This window comes from Neopelma chrysocephalum, unplaced genomic scaffold (genome assembly GCF_003984885.1).
Source record: "Neopelma chrysocephalum unplaced genomic scaffold, ASM398488v2 Primary Assembly neopelma1_96921, whole genome shotgun sequence".
Classification (NCBI taxonomy): Eukaryota; Metazoa; Chordata; class Aves; order Passeriformes; family Pipridae; genus Neopelma; species Neopelma chrysocephalum.
Window position 1 is genome coordinate 3,060,639 of NW_020925564.1, and position 27,984 is coordinate 3,088,622.

A 27,984-nucleotide genomic window follows, 5' to 3' on the forward strand; every position below is an offset into this window, starting at 1 on the left:
TTTTGTCTTCTAATTCAACTGCTCTTTGTTTTTCAGCAAACGTGCTTTAAGCTTGTAAGTTGCGGAAAACTGTCTTTCTTATCAATCTGCATGTCTTAAAGGAGTTTTATTTCTTTAAAATAATATTTTGATGGTTGTAAATGACTAATACAGTTTCTTTTTTTTTCACTTCAAGCAGCCTTTTTGTTATTGCTGCACATTTTTGGCTTTCTTCAGCAGAAGATTTCTTGAAGTCTGTCCCGCCTTTTTTACGAGTACCACCTTTTGTGCTACTTTTGTTACTAGATTGAAACAATTAAATAAAAATTAAATAATTATAATGACCCAACTACTTAATCTCTTTTGTTTTATTCAAAAGCCATTCTTCCTTGAAGCAGTCTCACCCATCTTCATTTTAATGGTTTAGGAAAGAGCATTGTTTAGAGGGTTTTGGTTTTTTTTTTGCCAAATGCAAATTGTTTTCCTGTGCTAGCACTGATGATGTGAAAAAAATAATCTCTTTGTTTTTTTCATTGCATCATTTTCTGTCTGTGCACCTTAGCAAGAAAATGAACCGACGTTGAGTGGACCTTCGCATACAAGCTTTTCATATTGTTGAGAGGTGTATTGTTATGGATAGAAAAAGCCTTCTCTGACCGTCTCTTTGGCAATGTATTTTATATTCATACAGGTGCCCTCCAAATTGAACTGAGTGAAGAATCTGACCAAGGCAAATATGAATGTGTTGCAACCAACAGTGCGGGTACACGCTATTCTGCCCCTGCCAATCTATATGTCAGAGGTAGGAATGACATAACCCTGGCATCCACTGTTCATTCAGGTTCAGGGCTAAGATACTCTCAGGATCTATAAAGTTACCACTGTAATAATCACAATGCCATGGTAAATGTGTCAGTTGTAAAATTTATTTTAAACTGTAGAGGAAGGCTTGGGGTTTATTTTGTTCTTTTAAAGCACTCTTGAGTCCAGTCTATCCTGTGGGTTAAGGTTTGTAAGTATATTTATATTTTTACATCTTAACTTCTGTTTTTTTCCTGAATTAAGTTAAACTGTGCTTTGCATTTATTTTCTTTTATTGGTTTGGTTTTGTTTTGCTTTTCTTTTCGAACTCCTGAGGTGACTGCTGTGTGTGCTACTAATCAGCTGAGTGTAACCCCAAGGCATTGAGGTGTGTGCCTATCTGACCTCTGCTGTGTAACTGCAAAGGAAAAGCTTCTAACTTTATAACTTGATGTATGCAGAGCACAACTGTATTTTCCTCTTTTCTGTTTCTTCTTATTATATATGCATGTATATATATACATATTTAATGTAAGACTTGTGAGTGAAGTGTGGTCCTTTAGAATGATAGTGGTCAATTGGCTGTATTATTTTGAGAAATTACCTGTGTATACGACAGGTATGATTAATAAGAAAACAATTATATTCCTCTGTGCAGTAGTGGAAATGGTTATTAACATATGAAAGTATTTTTTAGTTCAGCTAGAAAGAAGGGCTTTGTTTCAGGCAGTATTTGCTATGTCTGATGATGTAAATTTCTGTAAAACAAAGACTATAACATACATACATACATACATATGTGTATATGTGTGTGTGTGTGTGTGTGTGTGTGTGTGTCTACAGTATAAGGGGATGGGTGGGGGAAATAGGAATGAAAACATAAATAGCTGTAAACTTTGCTGCAAGGTGGATTACCTTACAAAAAATGCCTAGCTTGATTTTGAAATTTTTTTAGAGCTGATTTTTCAATCAACCTGATATGTTTTCATATGGTGTGACTCTTTTGGCTAATTAAAAAAGAAAAGAAAGGAAAACCTTTCATAGTTATGACATCCATAGAAAGTTATTTGATCTTTTATTTTCTTTCTCTTGTCCTCCGACATACTGACTTTCCTGTACTGCATGAGGCATGTATACCTTTATATCCAAAGGAAAATTTCAAAATTATGCTAGCTGTTGTTTCTAACATCATTGTAGCTGTAGAAAATGCTAACTTTTCAAGATGAGGCAGGAAGGTTTAATTAGCGCAAGTAGAGATGTTCAACTAGCAGTTGAAAGCCTTGATATGGCCTTTTTACTCTCTCTGTGTTTCCCTTGTTTTTCTCCTTTCCTCATTTCATTGTGTTCTGCATCAAACCCCCTACATCCCTCAGAGCTGCGAGAAGGTTGGTGTGTTTTTTACTTTTTACCCACCTTACAAAACTATTAATTAAACCAATAACAAAGAATACAAATGAAATGAATGTAGCTGCATTGTAGCATTTTTTAAGTTAATGTTATGTTTAAGCAGAGAATGCCCTGGTCATGGCTTTTGATGAGTGCTGGTATCTAACTGTTGTGCATGATAAGAGAGAATGAACCTGGATGCATGGCAATCTTTTTAGCTTTAATACTAACGTCTACTAAACTTGGTCAGTGTTCCTGCTTTTTCTTCCCTTTTAATTTCTTGCTTATACTGATGCCTGCTTTTCAAGGAATGGTTTCAGTAGTTGCTTTTCTAAATAGCCTGCGCATGAAGACTAGACTCTCCTTTGTCTATAAGGATTTTGTTCAATACAAGAAGTTCCTCATTGCCTGCTGTTTTCTTCGTGTGGCCTCTGTGAACTGGCCGCTTACGGATGTTTTGCTTTCTGCTTGTTCCCCTTCTGCCTGTCATTCACTCATGAGGCCATTGCAGTAAGCCCCTCCTGAATCCATAGAAGATCACAGAAATTTAATCAAACCAAGAGGAAAGGTTTTAGACTAATATAATTTTCCTTATTTTTTTTTTTTAAACTCACTCATAGTCTTATTTTACTTTTAATTTCTTTCTGAATTAAAACTGTCTTATTCATTAGCCTCTATTAAGGCCAAATAAATACAGTTTCGAGTACACTGTCCAATTAAAGGCCTAAATACAAACCTACCTCTCTCAGCTACCTCTGTCGCTTCCACCACCTACACACATGCACACCACTGAGAATATTTGAAGCAGGAACACTGATCTGTTATTGCCTGGTAATTTTCTCGGTGTTGTGTTTGCTTAAATATTAACTACTCTGTTAGTGGAATGTCCTGCTGTGTGTTTAAGGTTGACATCCCTTGCTGTCAATACAGAAATGTCTAATATTATCAATCCTTATTTTGCTTTCCCTTAACTGTCAGCGTAGTGGAATCCCGAATGTTCAATATTCTGCTATTTTCCCAGTGGTCCTTCTTGACAGTTGCTTTTTAACCCCCTAAATTTAATCTAAGTTCCTTCTCCCTCAAACTCTATGCTTCTCTTAAACTCCTGTATCTGTCAACCTATCCCCATCTCTTTCAAGTTTTCTTTCCTCACCCAGTATGTTTTCTTTCTGAGTTCTTTTTCTCTCAGCAGTTTTTACTCAGACATTTCTCTAAGCATGATTCTCTATTTTTTCTGTCATTTGCTTGCTTGCATGACCAAATCCAGTACTTTGTACTGGCTATGCTTAGTCTCCTTCTGTGACTCTCTCTCTCTCTTTCCATATATATATATATATTTATATTCATATTTATATATATTTGTATATGTGTATACATATGTGTATATATATATATATTTGTATCTGTGTGCAATTATATATTTTTTTATGTTTGTTTCAGTGTTAGTGTGAGGTCTTGAGGCTGCATCTACTTTGAGTCGGAAAGCAAATGAAATTGCACTTCCAATTTACTGTAGGCAGTGTGTTTCAGGACTGTGATGTGACAATGTGGCTTAGCACATTTATTCACATCAAATGGAAGCACGCAGCATTGAAGTTGGTGATCAACTCAAGCATGCTGTTGACCTTCCAGTTTTCTTCTGTGCATATATATATGTATGGGCATAAAAAATGCATATATATATGTGCGCCTGTGTGTGTGCGTGCACGTGTGCGTGTATATCTTTTGCATGGTGTTTGTGTATTGTTAGTATATAGTTAGTTACGTGTGGGCCCCTAATAGGTCTGAATCAGCCTTTGTATGAATGTGCCTATTAATAGCCTCAAGTAAATACAGAATAATTCACATTGTGTGCAGACAAAATTCTTGCTTAGTCTCATATTTCTCTTATATATATATTTTCTGGCAGATCGGAATAAACGTTAAAACATTAAATTGTGTCTGTACACTGCATGCTGTCAGTATGCAAGACTCAGTTTCTTTTTTTTGTATATGTTATTACCTTTTTTTGTGTTTTGTTCCAGTTCGACGAGTCCCACCGAGGTTCTCTATCCCACCCACAAATCATGAGATCATGCCTGGCGGGAGTGTAAATATCACCTGTGTTGCAGTGGGGTCACCAATGCCATATGTGAAATGGATGCTAGGAGCAGAAGATTTGACACCTGAGGATGATATGCCAATAGGGAGGAACGTCCTTGAGCTTAATGATGTCAGACAGTCTGCAAACTATACTTGCGTTGCTATGTCTACCCTCGGTGTTATAGAAGCAATAGCACAGATAACTGTCAAAGGTATATCCCAAGCACATATATATATATATGGACATATTTCAATCTTTTATTTTGTTCACTGCCATATTCTGAGCAAATACATTGCACAGAAAGGGACTCAGTGCCACTTGCACTCTTAAATCAAGAGGGTAGATATTCCAGCCAATCACTGCCATAAGACAAAATACAGGCTCAGACAGCTGTAATGCTCATTGATTAAATAAAGTAATATTTACTAAAATGTTAGCCATAGAATTCCATTATTCTTCTGTGCCTAGCTCCCAGCCTTCGTTTCAGTTAAAGATCTTAAAATGTTGCATTTACTTGTCAACAGCAGGAACCTTTACGAACCAGTCATTTGATTTTTAGAGTTGCTGGGTGTCCAAGTATCATATTCATTGAGTATTTGAAAATTAAACTGTAATGATTTATTGTCCCTCTGTAAGATTTCTGTTCTGTGTCTGGTTACGGCATTTATTACAAAAGTCAGTATCATTAGTTCATGACAAATGAATCATATTGAACAGAGCTTGAAGATTTTCTGATAGATTTTTGAAGGAAATCATAGTTGCCAAAAGCTTCCTCTGAACAGATCACGCCTTCTTTCCATTCAGTTTTCCTGTTATGATTTTGTTTTGTTGTTTGTAGATTTTTAATTTAATAACTAATGTCTACAGTTACCTACTGCTGACTGTATTTTTTGTCATTTGTCTTTAGCCTTACCCAAACCTCCTGGAACACCTGTCGTGACAGAAAGCACAGCAACAAGCATAACATTGACTTGGGATTCTGGAAACCCTGAGCCAGTTTCTTACTACATAATCCAACACAAACCCAAAAACTCAGAGGAGCCATATAAAGAAATTGATGGTGTGGCCACAACACGTTATAGCGTGGCTGGCCTAAGCCCATATTCAGAGTATGAATTTCGGGTAGTTGCTGTAAATAACATTGGGCGAGGGCCACCCAGTGAGCCTGTGTCAACAAGGACTTCAGAGCAAGCACCTTCAAGTGCACCCCGCAATGTGCAGGCCCGTATGTTGAGCTCTACCACCATTTTGGTACAGTGGGAAGAACCAGAGGAACCTAATGGGCAAATACAAGGTTATAGAGTTTATTACACCATGGACCCCACTCAGCATGTTAACAGTTGGATGAAGCACAATGTGGCTGACAGTCATATTACCACTATTGGGAATCTCGTACCCCAGAAAACATACTCCGTGAAAGTTCTTGCTTTTACTTCTGTTGGGGATGGACCACTTTCTAGTGACATTCAGGTCATCACTCAAACAGGAGGTAAGCTAGCAGTGAACAGAATTTGTGTGAAAAAAAATTGAATGCATGCAGAAATTTTGCAGAGAGAGACTTTGAGTTTAAAATGTTGCAAAAAATCTCCCTCTCAAGAATAATCAGTTTATTTGGGCAGCTTTGGCGATAACATTTTCTTAATTCCACAGTGCAAGTTATCTCTGAAGAGTGGAAATTACCCCCTCACACTTTTATTTCTTTTTTCATCAGTGTCAAGAATTTTATCTGGAGTTTAACTGAAATCTCAGGGAGACCTTCATTCTGGAGGTGACCAGGTGTTGAGGCTTCTGTTTGGCAGTGCTCTGCGCACCAAGCATGTTTGTCAAATAGTTCTTCATAGCTTTCTTTGAGGAGTTGCCAGTGTTGGTAGGCTTTATTTAGGTGGCACATGACTCCCTTAGCCACATCGCTCTAGTGAACCTTGCTTTTGGAAGTCTAAAATGTGTGTGTACCACATGTGTATTCAACTAGTTGGTGAGGTTCTGAGAACAAAATAAAACATGAAAGCATGAAATACAACAAGCCTTTGTGTAGGTTCAAGCAAGCAGTTCTGTACGCTTTGGATTTATAAATCGAAACGTACCTGTCCTTACAAAGTGCACACCAAAAGGTCACATTTTCTTGGTTTGTCTTTGCAGTTAGGTAGGTCATTTTGTTTCCAGTCAGGAGTTTTAGGTCCATGAATTAGTTTTACTAGCAAAGGACAAGCAAGCACAGTGAAAAACATTGCAAAAAATATTTTATGAAATCAAAAGCAAGAAGCTCAGGGGTAGTTACACAAAATGGTTTATTGTAGCAATAAGAAATAAAAGCTCCTTTTGTCTAGCAGTTTAGAGAAAGCTCTATGAAATATTACTGTAGATCAGTGATTGTCTAGAAATATATAATACTACTTGAATTTTTTAGTACAGGTATTATCCTGGAATCTTTCTGGGTGTTGTATTACATAAAGATATGTGTTTCCTTTTGCAGTATCTCAGCTGAGAAGTTACGAAATTAACTATTTTTAGACCTTCTAGTGGTACATTAAAATGTGTCTGTATGCACATGCAAATATAAGTATGTATACCATAGTTTAATTTTGGCATTCACAACCTTTCTCACAGAACTAGTTTTTATATTGGCATCTGCTTTCTGCTTGAACCTGCATGCAAAAAGCTTTTCAAGAAAAAGGTTGAGCGACCTCCTTAACTGGGTTTTTACTTACAACTGTGAACCTCTTAGATTAGAAAGTGTTTGACAGTGGCTTCCCCAGTAAAGGATGAATGAATCGAAATAATGAGCACTGAGGCTCAGCTGGACTGTCCCAAGTCACATTACTTGCTAAGGTCACTTCAGAAAAGTTCTGTTTATTAAAACCTTCATAGAATTTGCTGTTAATCATGCCCATCTGTTCCTGATTACTGTTGCAATCTGAAGAAATAACAAAATTAATTATGCTGGAGGTTTTCTCAGTACATACTTTCAACTTCATAACAGAGTTGACTTGATAATGTTTATTTGTGGTTAATTTAAAAAAAAAATGGGGCATACAGGGGGCATATTTAAGCACTGATACTTTTCCTTGAAATACCAACATTTTAAATCAGAAAAGAGAAAAAACCTAAGAAAGTCTAGTTCAGTTCTTCAGTTCAGGGTATGTTTAAAAACTAAGATTCTCCCATTTTTCTATCCAGTAGTTTCTCTTCAGTAAACACCACAGAATAAAATGCCCTCCTTGCCCTTGTCTTCCAGATTTGCTGTAATGTAAATCTGAATACAATTGTTTTAGTTTAAGTCTCTCAAAATTAAACTGATTCCAAATATTAAAGTGAATTATAAAGTGCTATTTAAAAACAGGGGAAATGGGTTTAATGGAAAAATAAGAATGGGATGCTGATTACATGTGTTTGATTTTTTTTTCCTTTTTTTTTTTGTAAATAAATAAGCCTGCCATTATGAATATATAGCTTAACCCTTATACTACTTTGGGGATATTAGAGCATACATACAACAGAATCTTACTGACATCTGTGACTTACAGGCTCTGTTAAATAGTTCAAAGCTTTCCTCCCCTAAGTGTAGTCTGATCTTTGGAGAGAAATTATGAAAATTAATAATTTGTTCTTAAAAAGACTGTTCAAAGGAATTTTTTCTTTTCGTAGTACAGCAGTTTTCTTTTGAAATGCCTGTGAGTGGCTTCTTACTTTGCAGGTCAGCTGAAACTCTGCTGAAGCAAGTTTTTAATTAAAATATTGACTTGGAGAGTGTAGTTTGAGGGAAAGAGAAGGAAGCATTTTTCAGACAACTAGAAATAAAATATTTTTTTTTTAAATCATGTTCAGTTTTGGTTTTCAGTATTTTATTTAATCAGTTTAAGGCAAAGCTATGTCAAATTGCCCCACAATAGGACAATTAACCAGTTGTTTTCAGCACTGTTTTCTTTATGATAAAAAGACACCATTTAAAGAAATTCCTTAATCAGAAAAAAGATGTGGAGCTGAGCCTTTTGAATAAGGCAGGATCAATTCCAAAAGTTATACCTAGGAAAGTCCTTATTCTTGCCTTTTGGGCCAAAGGATTTTATTCCCTTGACAATGGAGTCAGGACTGGACTGTTATTTAGGTGAATTGACTTACCAAATTTTAGAAAAAAGAAATATTGATATAACTTTTAGTGTGATACTTCTTGCCCTTTTTTTACTTTTTTAGAAAACAAAAGCTCTGTTGGTCTGCATCCAATTTAGGGGCTCAGCACATATTTCTTGTGTATCTTCCTATATTTGCTTTCTGTGCTTAAACTGGTCAGAAGTACATATACTCTGAGCAACGTGTTTTAACCTGTGCGTACCAGGAAAATTTAGAGTTTTAAACTGTCTGGATTTGATTTTGCTTTTGTTTCATTTCATTTTATTTCATTTTATTTCATTTTTACTGTGCAAAGAGAGGATAGCCACTGAAGGAATTAAGAGAATCTTGTCTTTGTTCTGAGCTTTGGTAGAAAGAGGGGAGAGTGAGAGATGCATAAGGTCTATTGGATAGTGGGTTACTGGAGAAAGAGAGAGAGAAAAAATATTCAGGGAAATGAATGTGCAACTGTAAGCATATGCTTCTTTAGACAAAAACTTAAAATATAAAACATACTATTAATTTTAAACCAAGGATTCTCCATGGCTTGGAGACTAAGGATCATTACAGTTATAAAGGGCTAATGTTTTGAACACATGAAAAAGGACAGTAATGAGAAGATTAAGTGTCTGACTTGCAGGGCACATAAATGAAACCTTAGCTTAAACAAAATTAATGTTTCTGGAGTTCTTCCAGTAAAAGAAGATTAGAAAATCAGAGGAAGAGAGTCCATAGCAAGTGGATACTGTTCTGTGTTGTAGCTAGCTAACTACTTTTCCAGACATTCAAAATTTTTGTTAAGAACACATGAATGGGGAAACCTCATGTATCTCAGTTCTAAGAGCTTCTCTGTAGAGTTTCATGCTTCTTTCAGAGAAAGTAGAAGCATAAATTCTTTTTCTCTTTAGGTTTGCTACTGATTGTAAATTCTCTTGGTCAATCTATGGTCCTTTACAAAGCTGATTTCTAATTGAATGGATTGAGTTTTTGTCTAGGTATGGATTTCACCCTAGCAATGTCATGGGTCCCTTTTTAGCCTGGAGACTCTTTTCCAGTTTACTTGCAAACCCAGCACAGTCCTGGAATGGTTTTCTGATTACCTCAGCCAGCTGAGGAGCTGTGCAGGAAACTAAAGTGCCCTTCTGATTTGAGATCCCATTTTATGATTCTGTTCTGGCACTTTAATCAGGGGTGAACATAGAACCACGAGGAAAATGTCCACCAGTCTGTGTTTGTTTCTGGTTATCCAGTCATAAACATGGAGGACTAGGCAAGCAAAAATGTAGAACTTTATATGAAGTTTTGAAAAAAGTCATGGACTTTGTTCTTTGTTTTATTATTGCATTGTAGTCTTTCATTGTGTGTACTACCTAAGATTTGTCATGTTTAGAAGTAAGAAGACTTATTTTGGAGCACAGGGCAGTTAGGGGTTTTAATGTACTTTTGTAGAGCACATTGCCCTCAAAGCAGAAAAGACAGCAGTGAGAGAATGCTTCCTCAGAAACATTCCCTTTAGTGACCTGCCCAAGTACAGCGCTAATATGGAGTTAGATTTGATGTGTGAAATCAAAAACACTTTAGTAAGAGTATGAAGTCCACTTACATAGATTTTGAAGTTTCTCTAGGTCTTTTTCTGTTTCTGAAGTAAACCAGTAGCTTCTGTCAGCTCCAGCTTGGCTTAACTCTTATGTGCCACTGAAGATTTTTTTGAACAGCTGTTATGTGTTCTGGGCATAAATCCTAAATAGTTTAAAAGTTATTCTTCCACTTTCTTAACTAGTACTTTTCCTTTGTCTTAAGCATTGGGTTCCCTACGAGAGTTTATCAGCAATACAATGTGTTTAGTTGCTGTTATTTTGGGTTTGTTTTCTTTCTTCTCCTTCTTCTCTTATCTGCCTGGAGCAATGCAGATTTCTCTGTCACCTCTTTCTTCTGTCAGTGTTTTCAGCATCAGAGTTGCCAAACTACAGTTAAAAAATCTGAGGGGAGACTAGATTTTGCAGCAAGGTATTATTTTGACAAACGGCATTTGGAAAAGCTAATTAGCCATCAACTTGTCTTAAAAAATTATTGAGAATTGCAGACCTAAGACCACAAAGGGTTTTTTTTTTAAAGGAATACTTGGAGAATGAGGGTCTTAAAACATGCAGAGAGACAGGAAATACCCTTAGTTCTCCATCTGCTGCCATATTTATCATAACAGATGGTACCAGCCTTCATATGAGTCACTTGACTGATCATTTACTATTGCTGCCTGACTGTGTTCTGCAATTCATGTATCCATACATTAAGTACAGATCGTAACATCACAGAACAATTCAGGCTGGCAGGGTGATCATCTAGGGAGGTCTCAAGCCACAGCCAGAGAAGGCTCAGCTGTGGGGTCAGACTAACTTTCTTAGGGCTTCACCCAGTTGAAGTGTAAAACCCCCCAAGTCTGGTATGGTCAACTTCCTTGGGTCCTGGCTTTATTGCTATATTGTCCTGAGCCTTTCATATTTCAGCTTGGGCTGCTGCTTTTCACCTGCCACACCCTGTGAAGAGCCTGGCTGCATTTCTTCTCTCCCTTCCATCAGTACTAAGAGTGCTGTTGAGTGCCCCCAAAACCATCCCTTCTCCTAGCTAAGCCATCCCTAGCCCTGAAGCCTCTCCTTGCAAAACCAGAAGTATTTATGTCAAAAATACTTAGTTGATATATGCTGTAATTGCTGCCTGTCTTTTATGATCTTTTCCCCTTTGCACTTTGCAGTACTTAGGCAGTGGTCCCTTTTAGACCAGGCATTTTTTAGAAAAACAGCTAATTAGTCCTATCCCTTTTTATTCCTGTGAAAAGAGTTGGTCTCTCGCTACTCTCACTCATTGAAAAAAAATGGACTGGTGGGGAATTGCAACCTCCACACGGGAGCTTGAATATGCACCTCACGTAGAAAGGTTATCTGCCTGTTTAAAGTTAGATATCAAATCTGTACCACCATACACAAGGGCAGTGTTATCCTCAGAGTAATATTCTGTAAAAATCTGGGGAAGATAAAAATTAAAATACAGTTTTTCTTACTGTTTGCTCCATGGAGTTTTTAGGTGTTTCACTGTACAAAAGATACGCACTTGTAAAGCTGTAGTAGAGTTCTCACCCAAAAAATATGACATAATTTTTGTCACATTCTATTTGTCGCACCTGGTTCTCAGTGTGTGCTAAGGACTACTTTTTTTTCCCTTAAGAAACAACATCCTACAACCGCAGCGGTAGTGGATCAAGGGTTGGACTTGATGATCTCGGAGGTCCTTTCCAACCCAACTGATTCTATGATTCTATGATTCTATGATTTTATTCTCGAACAGCTAGAAATGCTGTGGAAAACTGTTTCATGCTTTATCAACAGCACTATTAACTGAAAGTAATGTTTTAGAACTTGGGTGCTAAAACTATTTTATACAATCCAATGATAGAGGTATATTTTACTGTCTTTTCCCAGTCAGCCTTATTATTTGCTTTAGATTTGAAGATGTAAATGAGGGTAACATTTGGTCTGGGTAATTTGGTCTGGGTAGTACAACAACAGAGAATGTTCTTGGCTAGTGCAATCAAAATTGTATTTTTACTTCTTGCAATTAGAAAGTGCTGTCACTAGAAATTCAACTATATGGGTAAAAGTACCAGTCTTTAAAATGTAGAAATATGTCACCAATGAGAACTTAACTGAAGATCTCTTCAGTAGGTTATACCTTCTTCAGATTACACAAGCATTCAATATGTAGGTGACTCAAAGAGCAGGATGTGTTTACTGCCTTTTATTTATTAGCCGAGCAAGTAACTTTCATATTTGGAAATGCATGTTATGGTTTTAACACTTTATTCCAGACTATTCCAACCAATCATATATTCTACTAGCTTTTCTCCATGCACACACAAATATATAGATGTATATATTTGCATTTTCACACATAGGTTATTAGATCACTGGTATTTATCACCAGGCATCTCTTCAATTGCTTTTCAGTTTTGTGTGCATTATTTATACTGTGAAACATTTATTTGAAACCATTGACAATTTTTTAACATATTAATTAAATGTATCAGTATTCTTTTTCTGTGCTCAGATTAATTTATTTCATAGTACTGTAAATCAATTTCTTGAAGTTTAGTAAGTTAAATAAAGTAATATTGCGTGAAATATTCAGATAGTAGTTTAAAAGGTTCGAAAGTGTTGAACTAGCCAAATAAATAATAGGCAACACTACTCAACTTTTTCTTTAGTGCCTGGTCAACCACTGAACTTCAAAGCAGAACCTGAGTCTGAAACGAGCATATTGCTTTCCTGGACACCTCCACGCTCTGATACCATTTCCAGCTATGAACTGGTTTACAAAGATGGGGAACATGGGGAGGAGGTAAGTGGCAATTGTACATCTTTTAAATAATCTTTAGTGAGTCAGACATGAAATGCTACAATGGTTTAAATTTCATGGATTAGTAAGTTTCTTTAGTACAAATGCTTTGATGCTTAAGACTCTGTTAAACCCAAGAGTTAGTCCAGGGACAGATTGATGTGTGTAAACAGGTGAAAATGCTGTTGGTGGTTACCAGCCAGTGGAATTTTGCTGTAGACAGCAATGAATCCTTCACAGAAGTTCCATCCAGTTTCAGGCATTGATTATGTCTCCAAGCTTGTTCCTCTACCCAGGCTTGGAAGCAAAAGTGTCTGGGGGCATGTTATGGACCTTTAAGCTTTTTTTGTACTTGTACTTGGATGTTGAAGTCTATTTTCAGCCTTAGATAATTTTTGTTTCTCTATGCCATCATGTAAGAGAATTATCAAGCCTTTTCAATCTTTCAATAATAACTGGGAAGAAAACATGGGTTTTTCTCTAAAGATGAAAACCTGCTATGGACTTATTCTGTACCATTATTTCATAAATAATTTTCAGTTTGAGGGCCTTTGTTGTGTTTGTACCTTAAACTTCAGAGTAATTTTCTGACAGGGAAAATGTGATATTACCAGGTGTCCCAGACAAAATAAAGAAGCCCTGAGTGTCAGAAGGCAGCAGGAGAGTATCAGTCTTACTGGTTTCTTCTACATCATCTGCTCATTGCTAATGCTTCAGCTGAGCTTACATTTATGACAGCTTCACACATACGCTGTGAATGCATAAGCTTATTTAGTGGAAAGGGGCCAGAACCATGCTTCACCTCCAAATAGGATGGTAATAAGTTACCCTTTGGCCAATTTTGGTTCTTAATGATTTGAAGACAAAATCTAACTACATGGTTAAACTCAAGATTATTTACACTATAAAATCCTGTAGTTCACTGTTGTAAAAGAGGCTCTGTTCATGTGGTATTGCCTGAAAAGCCTGTTATGCTTTGTACACAGCTATTTGTTCCTCAAACAGTCAAGCGGTGTTTCTGTCTCTGAGTTCCAGCTATTAAACTATTGACTTTAAAAAATACTGTTCCTTTTATGTGTTTGTCAAATTAATGTATTAATTCTTGGTTTGGTTTAGTTTGGTTCTGATTTATTTTCCTGAATTTAAGTTTTTCTCAATGGGGTTATCAGAGTATGAAAGCATTTCCTGTATAAGCAACATACAGAATTCAGGGTCTCTGAATACTAATCAAGACATCCTCTTATGCTTACCTTTAGCAACGAGTTTCCACCGAACCTACTACATCTTATCGTCTGCAAGGTTTAAGACCAAACAGCCTCTACTTATTCCGTCTAGCTGCACGTTCTCCTCAAGGCCTGGGTGCTTCAACAGCAGAAATCTCAGCGAGAACCATGCAGTCAAGTAGGTGTCTTTCCTTGCAAACTTTATTCCCTTGTGTTGTATTTCTTGAAGAGATTAATCTCATCAGTACAGAGAGGCATCAATAAAGGCAAAATATAGCATTCATGCTGCTTAATACAGCAAAAGAATGCTTAAAATGTTTCTGAGGTGAATTGTGATCAACTTAATATGAGTGGCTTTTACATAGTTTCAAAAAACAACCTCTGTAAACCAGTGTCTAAGGAGGCAATATAATGCTGTCATAATCATATTTTATTTTATGTTCTAATAAGGTAAAATGTTGTATCATGCAATAGATGTGTATTAATAACAGTCCTTCACCGTAAAATTCCACCAGTCTGCGTATTTCCTGTAATACTAGTTTGTTTCTGCAGCATCTCCCTGAAGTACAAAAATCTGTAGAGTGGGTCATGTTGAACATTTCAGACTGTACCAAAAATTTCTTAACAACTCTTCTATAGTAGCTAATAATCCCGATTTTGTTAGATTTTCTTAATCTGGTCTTTTTACAGTGTTCAGTCATTTTACACCAGTAGAAAAATAGTTTTCTCACTTGTGCTTATGGAAACAGTGTCATGAAACTCATCACATTTGCCCGCAAATGAGAGGTAAAAATTTGTCAGGGATTTATACATACACCTTAAAATATTTAAATTAAGACTTAACTAAAACAATCAGATATTTAGCGATGATGTCCATAAGTGTTATTTTTGCCTGATAGATTATGCTTTTCTGACAGTTTGCATTATAATGTGTCATTTTAAAACTTAGTGCAATTCTATTTGTATTTGTTTTAAATTAAACGGCCTGTTTTTAAAGTAATATTGTTCAAAACAGAAAATTCAGTTTCTCAATTGGCATGAGTCTTTTTAATTTGCAGTCATGACAGATGTGATTACACAATCATTCCTTGGTAGTGTTATTTATTAATAGCAGTTAGTGTGACTGGAGACACAGTGCTACATGCTTTAACCAAAGCTAAATGTGTTTCTGAAGCACTTCTAAAGCATTTGGAATAAGCATAAAAGACAGCTATATAACAAGGCTGGTTTTAGAGATAGTGGCAAGGCACCTTTTCATTTTAATAATCCAGAATCAATAATTTGATTAAGAAAAAGGTTTTTATTTATTCTGGGAGTAATTTCAACTATTTAGAATGCTTATTCTCTTATATTGAGCAAAGACTGCTTAGACTGTGCATACAAAATAAACATCTAGGAGCCAAGGCTGCATGTTCCATGTATAAGGATATTGCCAGTTTTCCTTTCTTGAATATAGGAACACGTTATATTTTTCTCAGTCTTCTATCTTCAGATAGTAGGGAGATGCAATTGAATTCAGTGGTCAGACCCAAGTTATTTGGTGAAAATATTACAACCTTTTGTTTGCAAAAAAAGTTTATTTTAAGAAAAAAGTATATACATTAATAAAACTGGTTACACAAGTAGCCTTCAAATTATCCTTGCTTACATAAGTGCCATATATTTGCATTTTCAGAGTATAATGAATTAAAAATTAATAAACTTCTATGAGTTTATTAGCAATATTCACCAGAATATGCTATTGCCTTTCATCTTGGTATCAGAGGAAGATGCTGCAGGGATTTATTTCTTTTTTGTCAGACCCTTAAGGGACATTTTACAAGTATTTTACTTCCTGCACAAGATAATGGTAGAAGGGGATTCGCATGTTTTGAGTACTTGATTGCTGAATTAGTGTATATAAAAACAATCCCAAATGTGATAAATCTGTTCCCCCATCCACCTCCTCTAGGTAGTTGAAATACTGGTACATTCCCTCCTACTTTCCCTTCAGAAGAGCAGTGTACCATACTGAGTAAGAAGCCATTGATCCCTGTGGAAAGAGCTGTAGGGAACTGAAAGCTACATGTGTAAATGCAGGAGGTCACAGCAGGTCCTAGGCCTTGTCTGTTGTTTTAATTTTGTTTCATGTGCCTAGTATAAATATAAATATCCATTTGTTTCTTTTTTTCCCTTAAAAAATGGGAAGAAAATTGGAGGGAGGGGGGAGACAGGGGGAAATAAAGGTCTAACACAATAAAATTTATGTTTTCCTTACAAGAGAGAAGGCAGAAATAGGAAAGGAATCTGCATCTGCTACTTCTGCAAGTGAATTTGAGCTATGGGTCATTTTTTTTTGTGCTCTGAATGATCTGTTAGTGAGCATAGATTTTGCTAAGTCAAAGTGCATTGAAGCCCATAAATGCATACCTAACTTTCAGTACTTGATTTGCCTCACTGAAAGCAGTGAAATAACATACATGCTTAAATGTCCTGGAGCTTGGAAATGGTAAATATGCTAACATATTCCTTCAAAAAAAATAAGTCAGTAAAGATGAGCACTTCTGCTCTGGAAGATTGGTGCTGGTGACAAGAGATGAAACAAAGTCAGAAACTCCCGCCATTCTGATGTGCTGATCTTGTAAACTCTCTTTGTAAAACGAATACTGCTATACTTGCTTTCTTGATGCATTGTTTGGGGTAGATTTTTTTTTTCTGTAGAAGTAATTTACATTACTGGTAGGATTAACTGTTTGCTAGCAAAGGTGTCTCCAAGAGGAGTTAAAAAAATAAAACTGACTGCTGATCTAGGGTAAGTACAAGTTACAGTCAGAATCAACAAGCCTGTCACTTTTTCCTGGTAGGTAAATCTTTGACTAAAACTTTCTTCATCTTCTATGGACTGCATGCTCCTATTATGTTGGGTGCAATAAATGCTTCATTAAATGCTTTCTATTTAAATGTAATTTATGGTTGACTCGTGTCAGGCAGACTCTGTTATTTAAAAAAAAAAAATAATTTGTTTAGGAGAGTGGAAAGGCTGCAAAAATGGCAATCTGTGGAGCAATTTCCAGCAATTACTGCAAGTTTTTAGGAGTTCTGTTAAAAAAGATTTTTTTTCTCAAGGAAAGTAAAGCCACTTGAAGGGGATATGTCAAATTTGTAAGTAAATACGTGTCATGTGTCATTTAAAATATTACAGCTTGCACTAATTGCAATGATTATAAGGATAGATCAGTAGTCATAAAAGTGTTACGTTTTTGTTTATTTCAAGAAGAATTTTAATTACAGGTAGGTAATATTATTTTGAGGCTTCATTTTCATATATTTCCCCCACACCCTTTTTCACCGTTGAGTTGGTCTCTTCATTTTCAGTTTCCTCATGTTAATAAGCCAAGGTGCATATGATTATCTGACGTTTTGCTTTTTTAAGTTTCTACTTTTTCTTTTGTTTCTTTATTATTTTCATTTGGGTGTCCTTTATTTATTTTTATTTTTTCTTTTGTTCATTTTTTTCAATCACTCCTATCCTTCCACTCAAATCCTCCTTTAACCCACTACTGAAATTAGAGCCATCAGCTCCTCCTCAAGACATTAGTTGCACAAGCCCCAGCTCCACTAGCATTTTGGTAAGTTGGAAACCTCCACCGGTGGAAAAACAGAACGGCATTATCACTGAATACTCCATCAAGTACATTGGGATTGATGGAGAAGATGTCAAGCCCCATGAAATTTTGGGAATTTCCTCGGACAGTACCCAATACCTTTTGGAACAGCTGGAAAAATGGACTGAGTACCGGATATCTGTGACTGCTCACACTGATGTTGGACCTGGCCCAGAGAGCTTAGCAGTATTGATTCGGACAGATGAAGATGGTATGTTGCCTCCACTACATCAGTTTGCACCTCTATGACTCTGTCGATCTGCTGTCTTTTGTATAGGCTAAACAGTAATTTTTTTCTGCTCCTCTCTTTTTACCAAATATAATCAGATATTATCGCCCTTTGAGCTTTTTAATCAAAGACTTGTCCTTTCTACACCATTTTTATATTTGATATTTTTGTAATTTTTTATCAGAAAGCACTGTTTTTTGAGTGACATGAATTTGCTGCTCCTTTTTGCACATACATCCTTCTTGCTCCTCCTTGAACATAAAAATAATTCTCAGAAAAAAACTTTCTGCCTTTTCCTTGATTTTACCATCATTGTTATTTTTAAACACTTATGTCTGTAAACTTTTTTTCAGGTTTTGTTTTTTTGGGGTTTTGTTGTTTTGTTTTTTTTTTTAACTGCTTTCTTCTTCCATACTGTGCTTTTTGATTTGCTTTTTTGGGGGGGTTGGTTTTTTCTTTTTTTTTTTTTTTGGGGTTGGATTTTTTTTTTAGTTTTGTTTTTTGATCTGGAAAACTGATGCTCCACACATTTTCTTTTCTTCCATTCTTGAAAGTGACAGAAGACGGCCTTGTTATCAGTCTCCTTTTTATATACTACTGAGGAAAAAAATCAAAACAAAACAAAACATAGAACTTGGCGAACAAAAACAAGAGAAACTTTTTTTGAAATCTTTTGTGGTTTTGTTGCTATTATTGTAGTATTATTATTTCAATGATTAAAATATCTCTTTGTACTATAATGCTTTGAATCTCAAAGCATCTTCCTTGGCTTTTGTACATTTTTACATGTTTTTCTATTTCTCTAATACTCCTTTTTCTTCCATTTTTTGCATCAGTCATGTTTTTTGATCTTTTCACTGAAAGGTAGAGCAGATTGGTTGAGCAGTTTCATTTGTTGAATGATTTGTATTCTTCAAAGAAAACATAGTGAGTCTGCCCTTTTTTAAGAAAAAGAAAAAGCCATGGGTGGGAGAGGTGCCTGTAATTCTCTTCTGTCCAATGATGTTGTTCCAGTTCCTAGTGGTCCTCCTCGCAAAGTCGAGGTAGAGGCTGTCAACTCTACTGCTGTTAAAGTGTCATGGCGCTCGCCTGTGCCCAATAAGCAGCATGGTCAGATCCGAGGATACCAGGTCCACTACGTAAGGATGGAAAATGGAGAGCCAAAGGGTCAACCCATGCTGAAGGACATCATGCTGGCTGATGCACAGGTAATTCGAGCCCTTTATGTTCTTTTCTAGGTCACAGTGAAGACATTTAATGTACCAGAGAGCTATCCAGAACTGCCTTTTGTTGTTTGTGTGTGGTTTTTTCCTTTCTATTTATCAGCCTACCAGCTAACATTTTTTGTCTCTATTTTAAAAACGTTTTTTAGAACACTTACATTTAAAGGTTCTGGGGCCTAACCCAGATACCTTTTTCTCTATTGGTCTACAACTAAATGCTAAGATGTGTCATTCTTCTGGTTTCCCTAAACCTAGAGACTGATGGACACTCTATACCTATTCTCTGAAGTTTTAAAGCATCAGGGTGGTCTGACCCAGGTCACATTCAGTGTAGCAAATTGTGCACGGCCTGTTCCCCCTATCTGCTATTGCATTGTTTCAGTAGGGAGCCTAAAATCAGTAGAAGCCTGTGTTAGCCCATTATTACAGTGTTTCTGTGATTAGCTTGTATGCACCTCACCACACATTTCACAAGAAATGAATTTTCTTAATGCAACTGTAGAAAACCACTGAGGGATTTATACGTTTTGTTATTCATATCATAACTGTAATAAAATTAGGAGTTTAGTTGAAATAGGCATGCGGTTATTTATATTGCAGAATTTTCCGTGTTTTAGAAATTATGAGATGATGAGATTATGAGGTGATGAAAACATCAAGCTTAAAAAGCTTCTCAAACTAGGATTTTACTGAGTGATGCAAGTATTCTGTAAAACTTAAGATTCTCAAAGCTTCTGGTACTGGAGGAGTCATCCTACACCGAAACTGTTATCAAGTACACACCTCTCACTCCTAGACAATGGTTTATGACTGGATTGACTGAAAATGAAATTATCAACCTAAATTAAAGAGTTAAATCTGCTTCTTAAATATTTTATGTGAGTAAATATATGGGGGTTTTGCTTTTTTTTTTTCTCCCAGTCTTAGTTCTAAATTTCAGTTCTGCAAAGATTTTTTTTGAGAATAGGTGTCCTACACCTGCATTTTACTGATGATCCTATTCTCAAAATACTGTCTCTGTGTCTGGATGTCTTTGTTGCAGTTTTACCTGCCAGTACTTATTTAATTATTTTGCAAAACACGGTGTTCTTACAGCTTAAATTCAGTGGAGAGAAAGTTGAAAGTGGTTCGGGAAGTGGGAAGGGAAAGGAAAAAGGGAGAGGCGAAGGAAAAGGACATGCTAGTGTTAGTGTGCTTTGGTTCTCCCCTTCCTTGCACAAATTTTTACTTGCATCCTGTCTGAGTTTAAACAGTTTTAAACACTAGCAAGTTAGTAACTGGAGACTAGGTGAGATATTTGAGCCCAAATATTATAAAGGCAAAAGTTGTGTTTCTTCTTTTGTCAAGTTTGGCTTTGACCTGCCTATTTGCCATTGTTCCGTGCTGGACAGTCAACTACCTTCTCTTCCTACCACTCCTTCCTGCCTATCATACTTGCGTGATGCATGTCATCAGGGCTTGTGCAGGCGTGAAGACCTTGAGGTTAAAATATCCTTGAAGATAAAATATCCTAATTACACCTGGAGTGTGATTAGGTTTCAGGACTTAAAAATCCTACTAGTAATTTAAATAATGAGTTGCATTAATTTAGTAAACTGAAGCAAATAGCCTGGTAACTTGGTTAACTAATCGAAGGTAACCTTTAATTCTGCCTTGGTAACTTTTAATACAAACTATTATAAAATAATACTATGTGGTACAAAAGGATTCATTACTTCTTTCATTTGTCAAGGAAAGAGAAGTAGCTGATTTTTAGGGAAAGCAGAAACAGAATTAAAAATGTCCAGCCTCATTTGATTAACCAAATTCCATGTAATTCTACACAATTAATTCAAACTGTAAACGATTTTTTGAGACATCTTTCATATTTATTTTACTATTAAGAAGAAAACTTTGTCTCAACCAGGCTACAAATCTCCTTATTTCTTTTGTTTTTCCCTTCAACTTCCTTTACTCTAAATCAGTGGGAATATGATGATACTACTGAACATGTAAGTAGTTTTTGACTGGGCAGAAAAACATTGTGGGTTTGGTTTGGGATTTTATTTTATTACTTGTTTGCTTGTAGCATCGTTGTAATTTTTTGGGCTTTTTTGGGGTATTTTTGTGTTTGGTTTTGGTCTTTTTGTCACTTGCACAAATGCATGCTCCTAACTTCAAAGGTTTTCTTTTATGACACTTTTTTGGTTTATTTTTTTTCTTTTCCCAGAGAGAGATGGTTACTGTTGCTTACTTATTCTGAGGTTTAGCATGATGCCAAAATGTACAGCGCTGGTTTGTGTTTTCATCTTTTTGATGGCTGTCACTAAGTTTGCCTCACAATTTCTTGTTTGTAAGGTGTTAGAAAAATAAAACAAAAGTGGTTCAGAGTTGCATACCAATCCTTGTATTTTTCTGTATTCATTTTAAGGTTAACAGTTTTTCTGTGTAACTGAAATTTGAAGTCAGTTGTGCTTTCTTTTGGGTAAAATAAATGTATACTATCAGAAAAGCCACATGCCATGCTCTGTTTATGCTTGAGTAATAAGGTTTACTGTATCCAAGTCACACTTTTAAACATGCAGTCATATCTCTTACACCATGAAGAACTGGTTCTTTAGGTGAGGCTATTATCTTCATCACTGCTTTGGTTTTGTGGTTTTGGGGTTTTTTATGCCTTTTAGTTTAATTCTGTTAATATTAGGGGCAATTTCCTTATGAAAGATGTGAAGTCCGTCTTACTGAGTTTGGTCTTAAGGGTCAATTCAATTCTGAGATAGAGTAGGAGATTTTTTGGTAGTAATTTTTTGTTGGAGCTACTTTACCCATTCATTCTAATCACTGCCTTGTTTATTCTATATTGCTAATAACTCATTGTAAATACGATGTTGAATTCTAATCACATCTTTAATAAGCTCATACCCACTGTCTTGAGAAATTCATATACTAGGAATAGTCTAACCCATAATTTTTATATTAACTTTTCATAGCTATTGCATCTGAGGGGTGTGTGATTGCATGTTTGCTATTTATTCTAGGTGCACAAATGCACCATCCCTCTGGCAGCATTGAAATTTAGTGTAAATTCATTCAGACATCTGGAAATGCAAAGGAATAGTCCAGTGCTTACAGGCTAGAAGTTGGGAACTTAAAGCCCGTCAGCTGTCTTCAAATACTGTCCCTTTATATTTGCATATAAAATTTTTTTGTATAATGCATGTCAAGACTTAGTCCTCTTATTGCCATTATAGCATGATATAAGTTTAGTGCATTCCTGGTGGTTCACCCTTTACCATCTTCTGTGTGCATATATGTGTGTGCGTGCACACGTGTAAAAAGGATACTTGCTGTGATACTTGCTTTTTGATCTTGTTGCTGTTCATTTTTACTAGGAGAAGAGCTACTTCTATTATAGCTGCTGTTGTTTGTTTGAGGGCCATCAGATGTATCCTCTGACCAAATTTTTAATGCTTTTAGTTTTTAGTTCTTTTAGTTTTTTAGTTCTTTTAGAGCTGAAGAGGGAGTTTTTTCTGAAGTCCTTTGAGATATTTAGAGGCATAGTCCAACCGGTGACACAGGGTGCAATGACAGTAATAAGGCTTCCTTGTTCAGCTAAACCATCATTACTAACAGAGTATCTATATAAATGCAACACTTTTCTTACTAGGCATTTTAGAACTATATCAGTGATATCCTGTGAATGACTAAGTGAAACTGAGTTTCTCATATCTACATATGCATGCATTTCACAATGTCAGTAGTATTGCTTATGCAAGATATTTCAGAAAACTTTATTCACTGTTCACACCACTAAGCCTTTGGCCTTCTTCTTTAAACTACCTGAGGCATATTGTTTGGATGTGTGCTGTCTTTTATCGCTTAAGTGAGTGACATGTTTTGCATTATGAAGTATTTCACACAGAACAGCAAATGCTTGCTATGACTGCCAGTAGCTCAAATATATACATGCTGTGTGTAATATAAAGGGGGTTTCTGAAGGATTCCATACTCTCTTGGCAAACAATCTGTTTTTAATTAATTTTTCTTGTTCTGTTTCATCTTAGGAAATGATAATTTCTGGGCTTCAGCCTGAAACTACATACTCTTTCACTGTGACAGCCTATACAACAAAAGGTGATGGAGCACGCAGCAAGCCCAAACTCGTATCTACTACTGGTGCAGGTAATATTTATACACACATTAATCTCTAAGTGAATCCTTTGAATTTCTTTGCTGGTGTTTTGCTCCTGTTGTGTCAAAAGTGTTTCTAGGACATAGCATTTTCTGTTTCAGGATTTGGCCCTTCATTTATTTAGATAAAAACAGAACCAGTGTCCCCCTTTATCCCTCTCAATTCAAGATGAGACCACTTTATAGTTTTTAGTAACTCTTCCATTATGATTGGTGTCTTCTTGGAGAGGAAAAAATAGAAATTCAGAGCTGAGAAGGATATTTGAAAAATTTGTGAAGGGATTTCCTGATCTTCATGAGAGCAGCAATGCTGCTGACTGTCAGTGAAAACATTGAAAGAACCTATCTCCATGACAGTCACAACTTATCACAGAAGAATGTGATTATTAAAGCAGAGAACTGGAAAACAAGATGAAAGTTGATCCTGTAAAACCCTGAAACCCATATTGATTGATGGGTAATTTAAGGCACAAACTGAGGCAAAATACACCATACCACTGTGTTCAGTCTGCATTCGATCACAAGTGGTATTAGATGGTGGATATCTGACTGCATAACCAGGTCAGCAGTTAGCACTGATGGGATGAACCAAATTGCTTTTAGATGAGGAGCAATGTTATTTTTTTTAACTTAAAGTTAAATTCTTCTCTGTGGCACCGCTTAACCAATTGATGCCACCACAGTTTTAGTGTGGTGTTCACCTACAATTGTTCCAGTCTGTAGGTATGAAGATTTTAGATATGTAGGTAATATTCATATTAAGGGATTTGTAGTGCAGCCATTAAGGATATTCCATGACAATCACGTGTAGCTCCATTACAAGCTCTCTTAATAACAAGGTATTGTTTATGCTAATAGATAAAGTCCAAAAGGCATATGTATTTGTATTTATAGTGACTGACTCCATTTTTAAAACCATCACTGAATGTAGAACACGTCTTGTTCTACATATGAAAAACATGTATATCCTTGTCTCATTAGCTTCCTTGGAAAAATCTCGGTCCTGGTGGCTAGATATATAATATGGTTTCATTTCAGATTTTAGAATACCTTGTAGTCATTGCTCTTGGCTAATGCTGAAACTTACCCTCTAATTTCTTATCTTTCCTGGATTCTCATAGTCTGGGTAAAAAAAATGATATATACTTCTTACTTGCATTTGAACTTGATTTAAGAAAAAGGCACTTAATCCATTATTCTTTTTTAGGTTTGGTTCCCAATTTAAATAAACACAATTATATAAATTATAATTTGATTAGTTTCTAGACATAAACATAGGGTATGCAAACATGCTTGCTTCACTGCATTTAATCCTTATTGACTATTCATGTTTCACTCTTCCAAGATCTCTGATGCTTCTACTTTAAAAAGATGGAACAAATCCCATATCCCATATAAACCTTAGTGACTGAAGAGCAGTAGAGAATCAGAGGCATGTCTATAAATGTAATACATATTACACTGTTCTGGCTGGCTGTTTGCTTAACCCTTTGGAAAAGTGATGTTTGTTTTTTGTATGTAGGATAACAGCTAGATACCGTTTTGCTGCTTTGTGTATGCCAGATTGTATGGACATCTATTCACTGGGTGGTACAGCTTGCTGTGGTTGAGCTCTTTTTGTAAGAAAAATTCATATGCAGATTTTTGAAAAAGAAGACATTAAATATAGTTAGTACCAAGAGTTTCTTGCTCACTGTCTTTCTATGAGAATACTTCACACAAGTGAAGGAATGATACATTAATACCAAGTGATTGTAGGTCCTCCTATTCTCTTTGAGTTTGCATTTGATTTCTTTTTTTTTCTAAAAAGGGGCTATTCAAATACAACAATAAAGCACACACATGGTCTGACTCTCTAGTCTAACTTTTAAAGTTTGAAGTCAGATGTATTAGAATGACTGAGATTATATCCATAGGAGATATGAAAAGAGAATAGATGTCTAAACATTTACTGGAGAAGCTTGTGATCTGTAGGCTATTCAGATAATAAGTAACTACTTAGCTGTGTCCAATTAGTGATATAAAAGCTTAATTTACATTTTTAGACAGGAAAAATTCAGGAAATATAAGTAAACCTACAGTACAGTAACTCAGTTATTGGTAAAGTCACTGAATGCTTCCAAGTGTGTGTTTTGTCTTATATTCAACTTCCTTTCCTTGTTATTGAAATCAGATGGAAGAAAAAATGTTACTGAACATTTCTAAATCAAAGTACTTCAAAATTTTAAATTACTTGGGGGAAAAGTTAAAAAAATGTGATTAATAAGACCTTGATAAAAATGAAGACTTCCTAGGCAAGGATATCATACAATTTTTATGAAGTTTTTAATCAGACCTTTAATTTCTGTGTCACAGTAGTTGAAGAATCTAAGTACAATAGTTTGTCCATTATTTGGTATTTGCTGTCATGCTGTACAGCAGTCTTGAAATACGGATTTCAAATAAAAGGAGAAAATTTATGTTGAGGCAGTGGTGTACTTTATAGCAGCTAACAGAAACAAATTACTTCAGGTAATTTGGCAAAGGCAGCTTGTATGAGCTGCTACTAGCAATGGCATGCCATTGCAACGGTAATGTCTGTGGCAGAGGGGTATGCGTGGGATGTCTTGCTGGGTAGTATTGGAAGAGGATTTCACTAGATCAGAGAATTATTTTTTTTATGGACAGTTTCTCTTAGGCTCATGGAAAATTCAGGCTATTATCTGAAGTTTCTAGATAGATCTATTTCACTACACAAACATATATAGGACTGCACAGAATCCTGCTATTCATCATAAAAGACTGTAATATTCACAAGTGATCACACTAAAAGTAAATGTCAACTGAAAGCTGTCTGGAAATAAAAAGAAATTTTTCACTTTGCAACATCAGATAGGCTCTATGGTTAAAAAAAAAAAAGTGACTATTATTATTTACCATTTTAGTCATATGGTATTTTATTGGATAAGTAAGATTTATTAGTTCCTCATTCTGATCAAGAGCAAGTACTAATTTTTTGCTTTCTCTGTAGTTACTGCAAAGGTTAAAAAGCAGTTCTAATTATGACACCTGCCACAAGAAAAAAAGGCAATTTATCACAAAAATAATTTAGTAATACCTTCAAGCAGTCTCTCCTCTAGAAGGTGGAAGGAGTTTTTATTCTTTTTGTGTGAACTCTTCTGTTCTTTCCTGTGCTACATTAGTGTCAATAATAGCTATAATGCAGTGAAAAATATGGCCTGCAAAAGACCTTCACAGCCTTTTATTTGTTCCATAAAGGCTTGTAATTATCAATGAGGAAAATTCAGAACTAATCAGATAGATATTCTTTACACACCAGAAAGTGTGCAAAAAAATTCACAAGATTCCTGGGAATAATGCCGCCAAATGAACTAGAGATTTAAAATTAAGGTTATTTGGAAAATTTATATAAAACCTATCTATACTTCTTATGAAATTAGAAGCAATGTCATGATTTATGACAGATGTAATGAGAAAGGAGCTTACTGAATGCAGAATTTTCTTCAAGGCATGCCATTCTTCCAGCCTTATTCCTAATTCATTATGGGGTGGTAGTCAGAAGTTCTGACAATAACAATCTGATTTGCTGGGTGCCTGAGAACTGAAGATGGGTAATAAAATCTATTGAAGTGTTTAAATACAGGAACCAGGGCTCACAGTGCAGCAGTTACATTCATGTGGGAAGGCTTCAAATGCGGATGAAGCTAATTAGTCTTCATTGAAGACTTATGTTATCAGTGTCCTACTACTCCCAAAGTTATTCTAGTCTCTTGACCTGTCAGGCATTGGTACACAATGAGTACCAGATTTCTAAATAGTTATGGGTGTGTTTCAAACAAGTTGTTGTAATAGAAACAGACCATGTTGAAATAGAAATATTAATGAAAATATAAATGAATTGTATATAAATGGATATGAATAAATTAAAATTAATTACTCAATTAAATAGGAACAGTAAATGAGAGCAATTGATGTTGAGACTCCAAAAATATACACTGTATAAGCTGTGTAATGGGATTTCTGCCTCTGTTAGGACTAACTCAATCCTCTAGACTGAATGTCCTTGCCACACTTGCAGTCTGAACTTCTCTGAAAGATAAATCAGCAGTTTGGACCAATGGGTCCCGATTAAGACTGTGGGTGTATTTGGTGTGCAGGTTAAGAAGAGCTACCAATTTAGTCTTCTTCAGAAGAAATCCAGTTCATGTGCACCAAGACCATGCTGGAAAATAAACCATACATGATAAACCAGGACAATAAAAAAATTAAATGTCAAACTGTGCTACTTCTTCAAGCTGAAACAGCCTATGCTGGAGGTGATTTTTGTATGGAAAGTAGAACTATAGGGTTCTATCATATGTAGTAATGAATCTTGAGAAGAAGGTTGTTCTGACTTCCCTTCTACCACATTTTAACTATCAATATTAAAAATTATGTTAGATATATCTAGAAACCTTTAATTTCTTCATTATTATTATTACTACTATTATTATAATTCATTATTTCCCTATTTACAGGAAGTGCCTTGGATTAAACTAATGAAAACTTATGACAAGGGGTTTTTTTTCAAGAAAGGATTTGTAACTGAGACAGAACCACTCATAAGAAGTCTGCTTGAAGTTTTACTTTTCTTGATTTGTGTTCCTAGGTCCTCTGTCTCTGAATGTTCACTGTATTAGAAATAATGGTAAGGGAAGAAGACAAAAAAGCAGTAAATGTCTCTACTGTTGCAGTTCATTATACTGTATGACTT

The 27,984-nt window shown here is 35.6% G+C and overlaps 1 protein-coding gene across 50 annotated transcripts in view; it reads left to right on the top strand.

Annotated features, from left to right (window-relative positions):
- The window catches only part of PTPRD (protein tyrosine phosphatase, receptor type D), a 436,352-nt gene that overhangs the window by 300,935 nt on the left and 107,433 nt on the right, over window positions 1–27,984 (top strand). For 20 of the 50 annotated variants that reach the window (XM_027670585.1, XM_027670632.1, XM_027670631.1 and 17 more), the window contains 10 exons: window positions 671–781; window positions 2,154–2,165; window positions 4,191–4,460; window positions 5,157–5,738; window positions 12,612–12,745; window positions 13,999–14,143; window positions 17,515–17,820; window positions 18,853–19,046; window positions 21,026–21,052; window positions 23,105–23,222. In XM_027670585.1, coding sequence (XP_027526386.1) covers window positions 671–781; window positions 2,154–2,165; window positions 4,191–4,460; window positions 5,157–5,738; window positions 12,612–12,745; window positions 13,999–14,143; window positions 17,515–17,820; window positions 18,853–19,046; window positions 21,026–21,052; window positions 23,105–23,222 — 1,899 coding nt within the window. The remainder of the gene's footprint in view (window positions 1–670; window positions 782–2,153; window positions 2,166–4,190; window positions 4,461–5,156; window positions 5,739–12,611; window positions 12,746–13,998; window positions 14,144–17,514; window positions 17,821–18,852; window positions 19,047–21,025; window positions 21,053–23,104; window positions 23,223–27,984) is intronic. The other 30 variants (XM_027670636.1, XM_027670623.1, XM_027670626.1 and 27 more) reach the window with 8 other exon arrangements.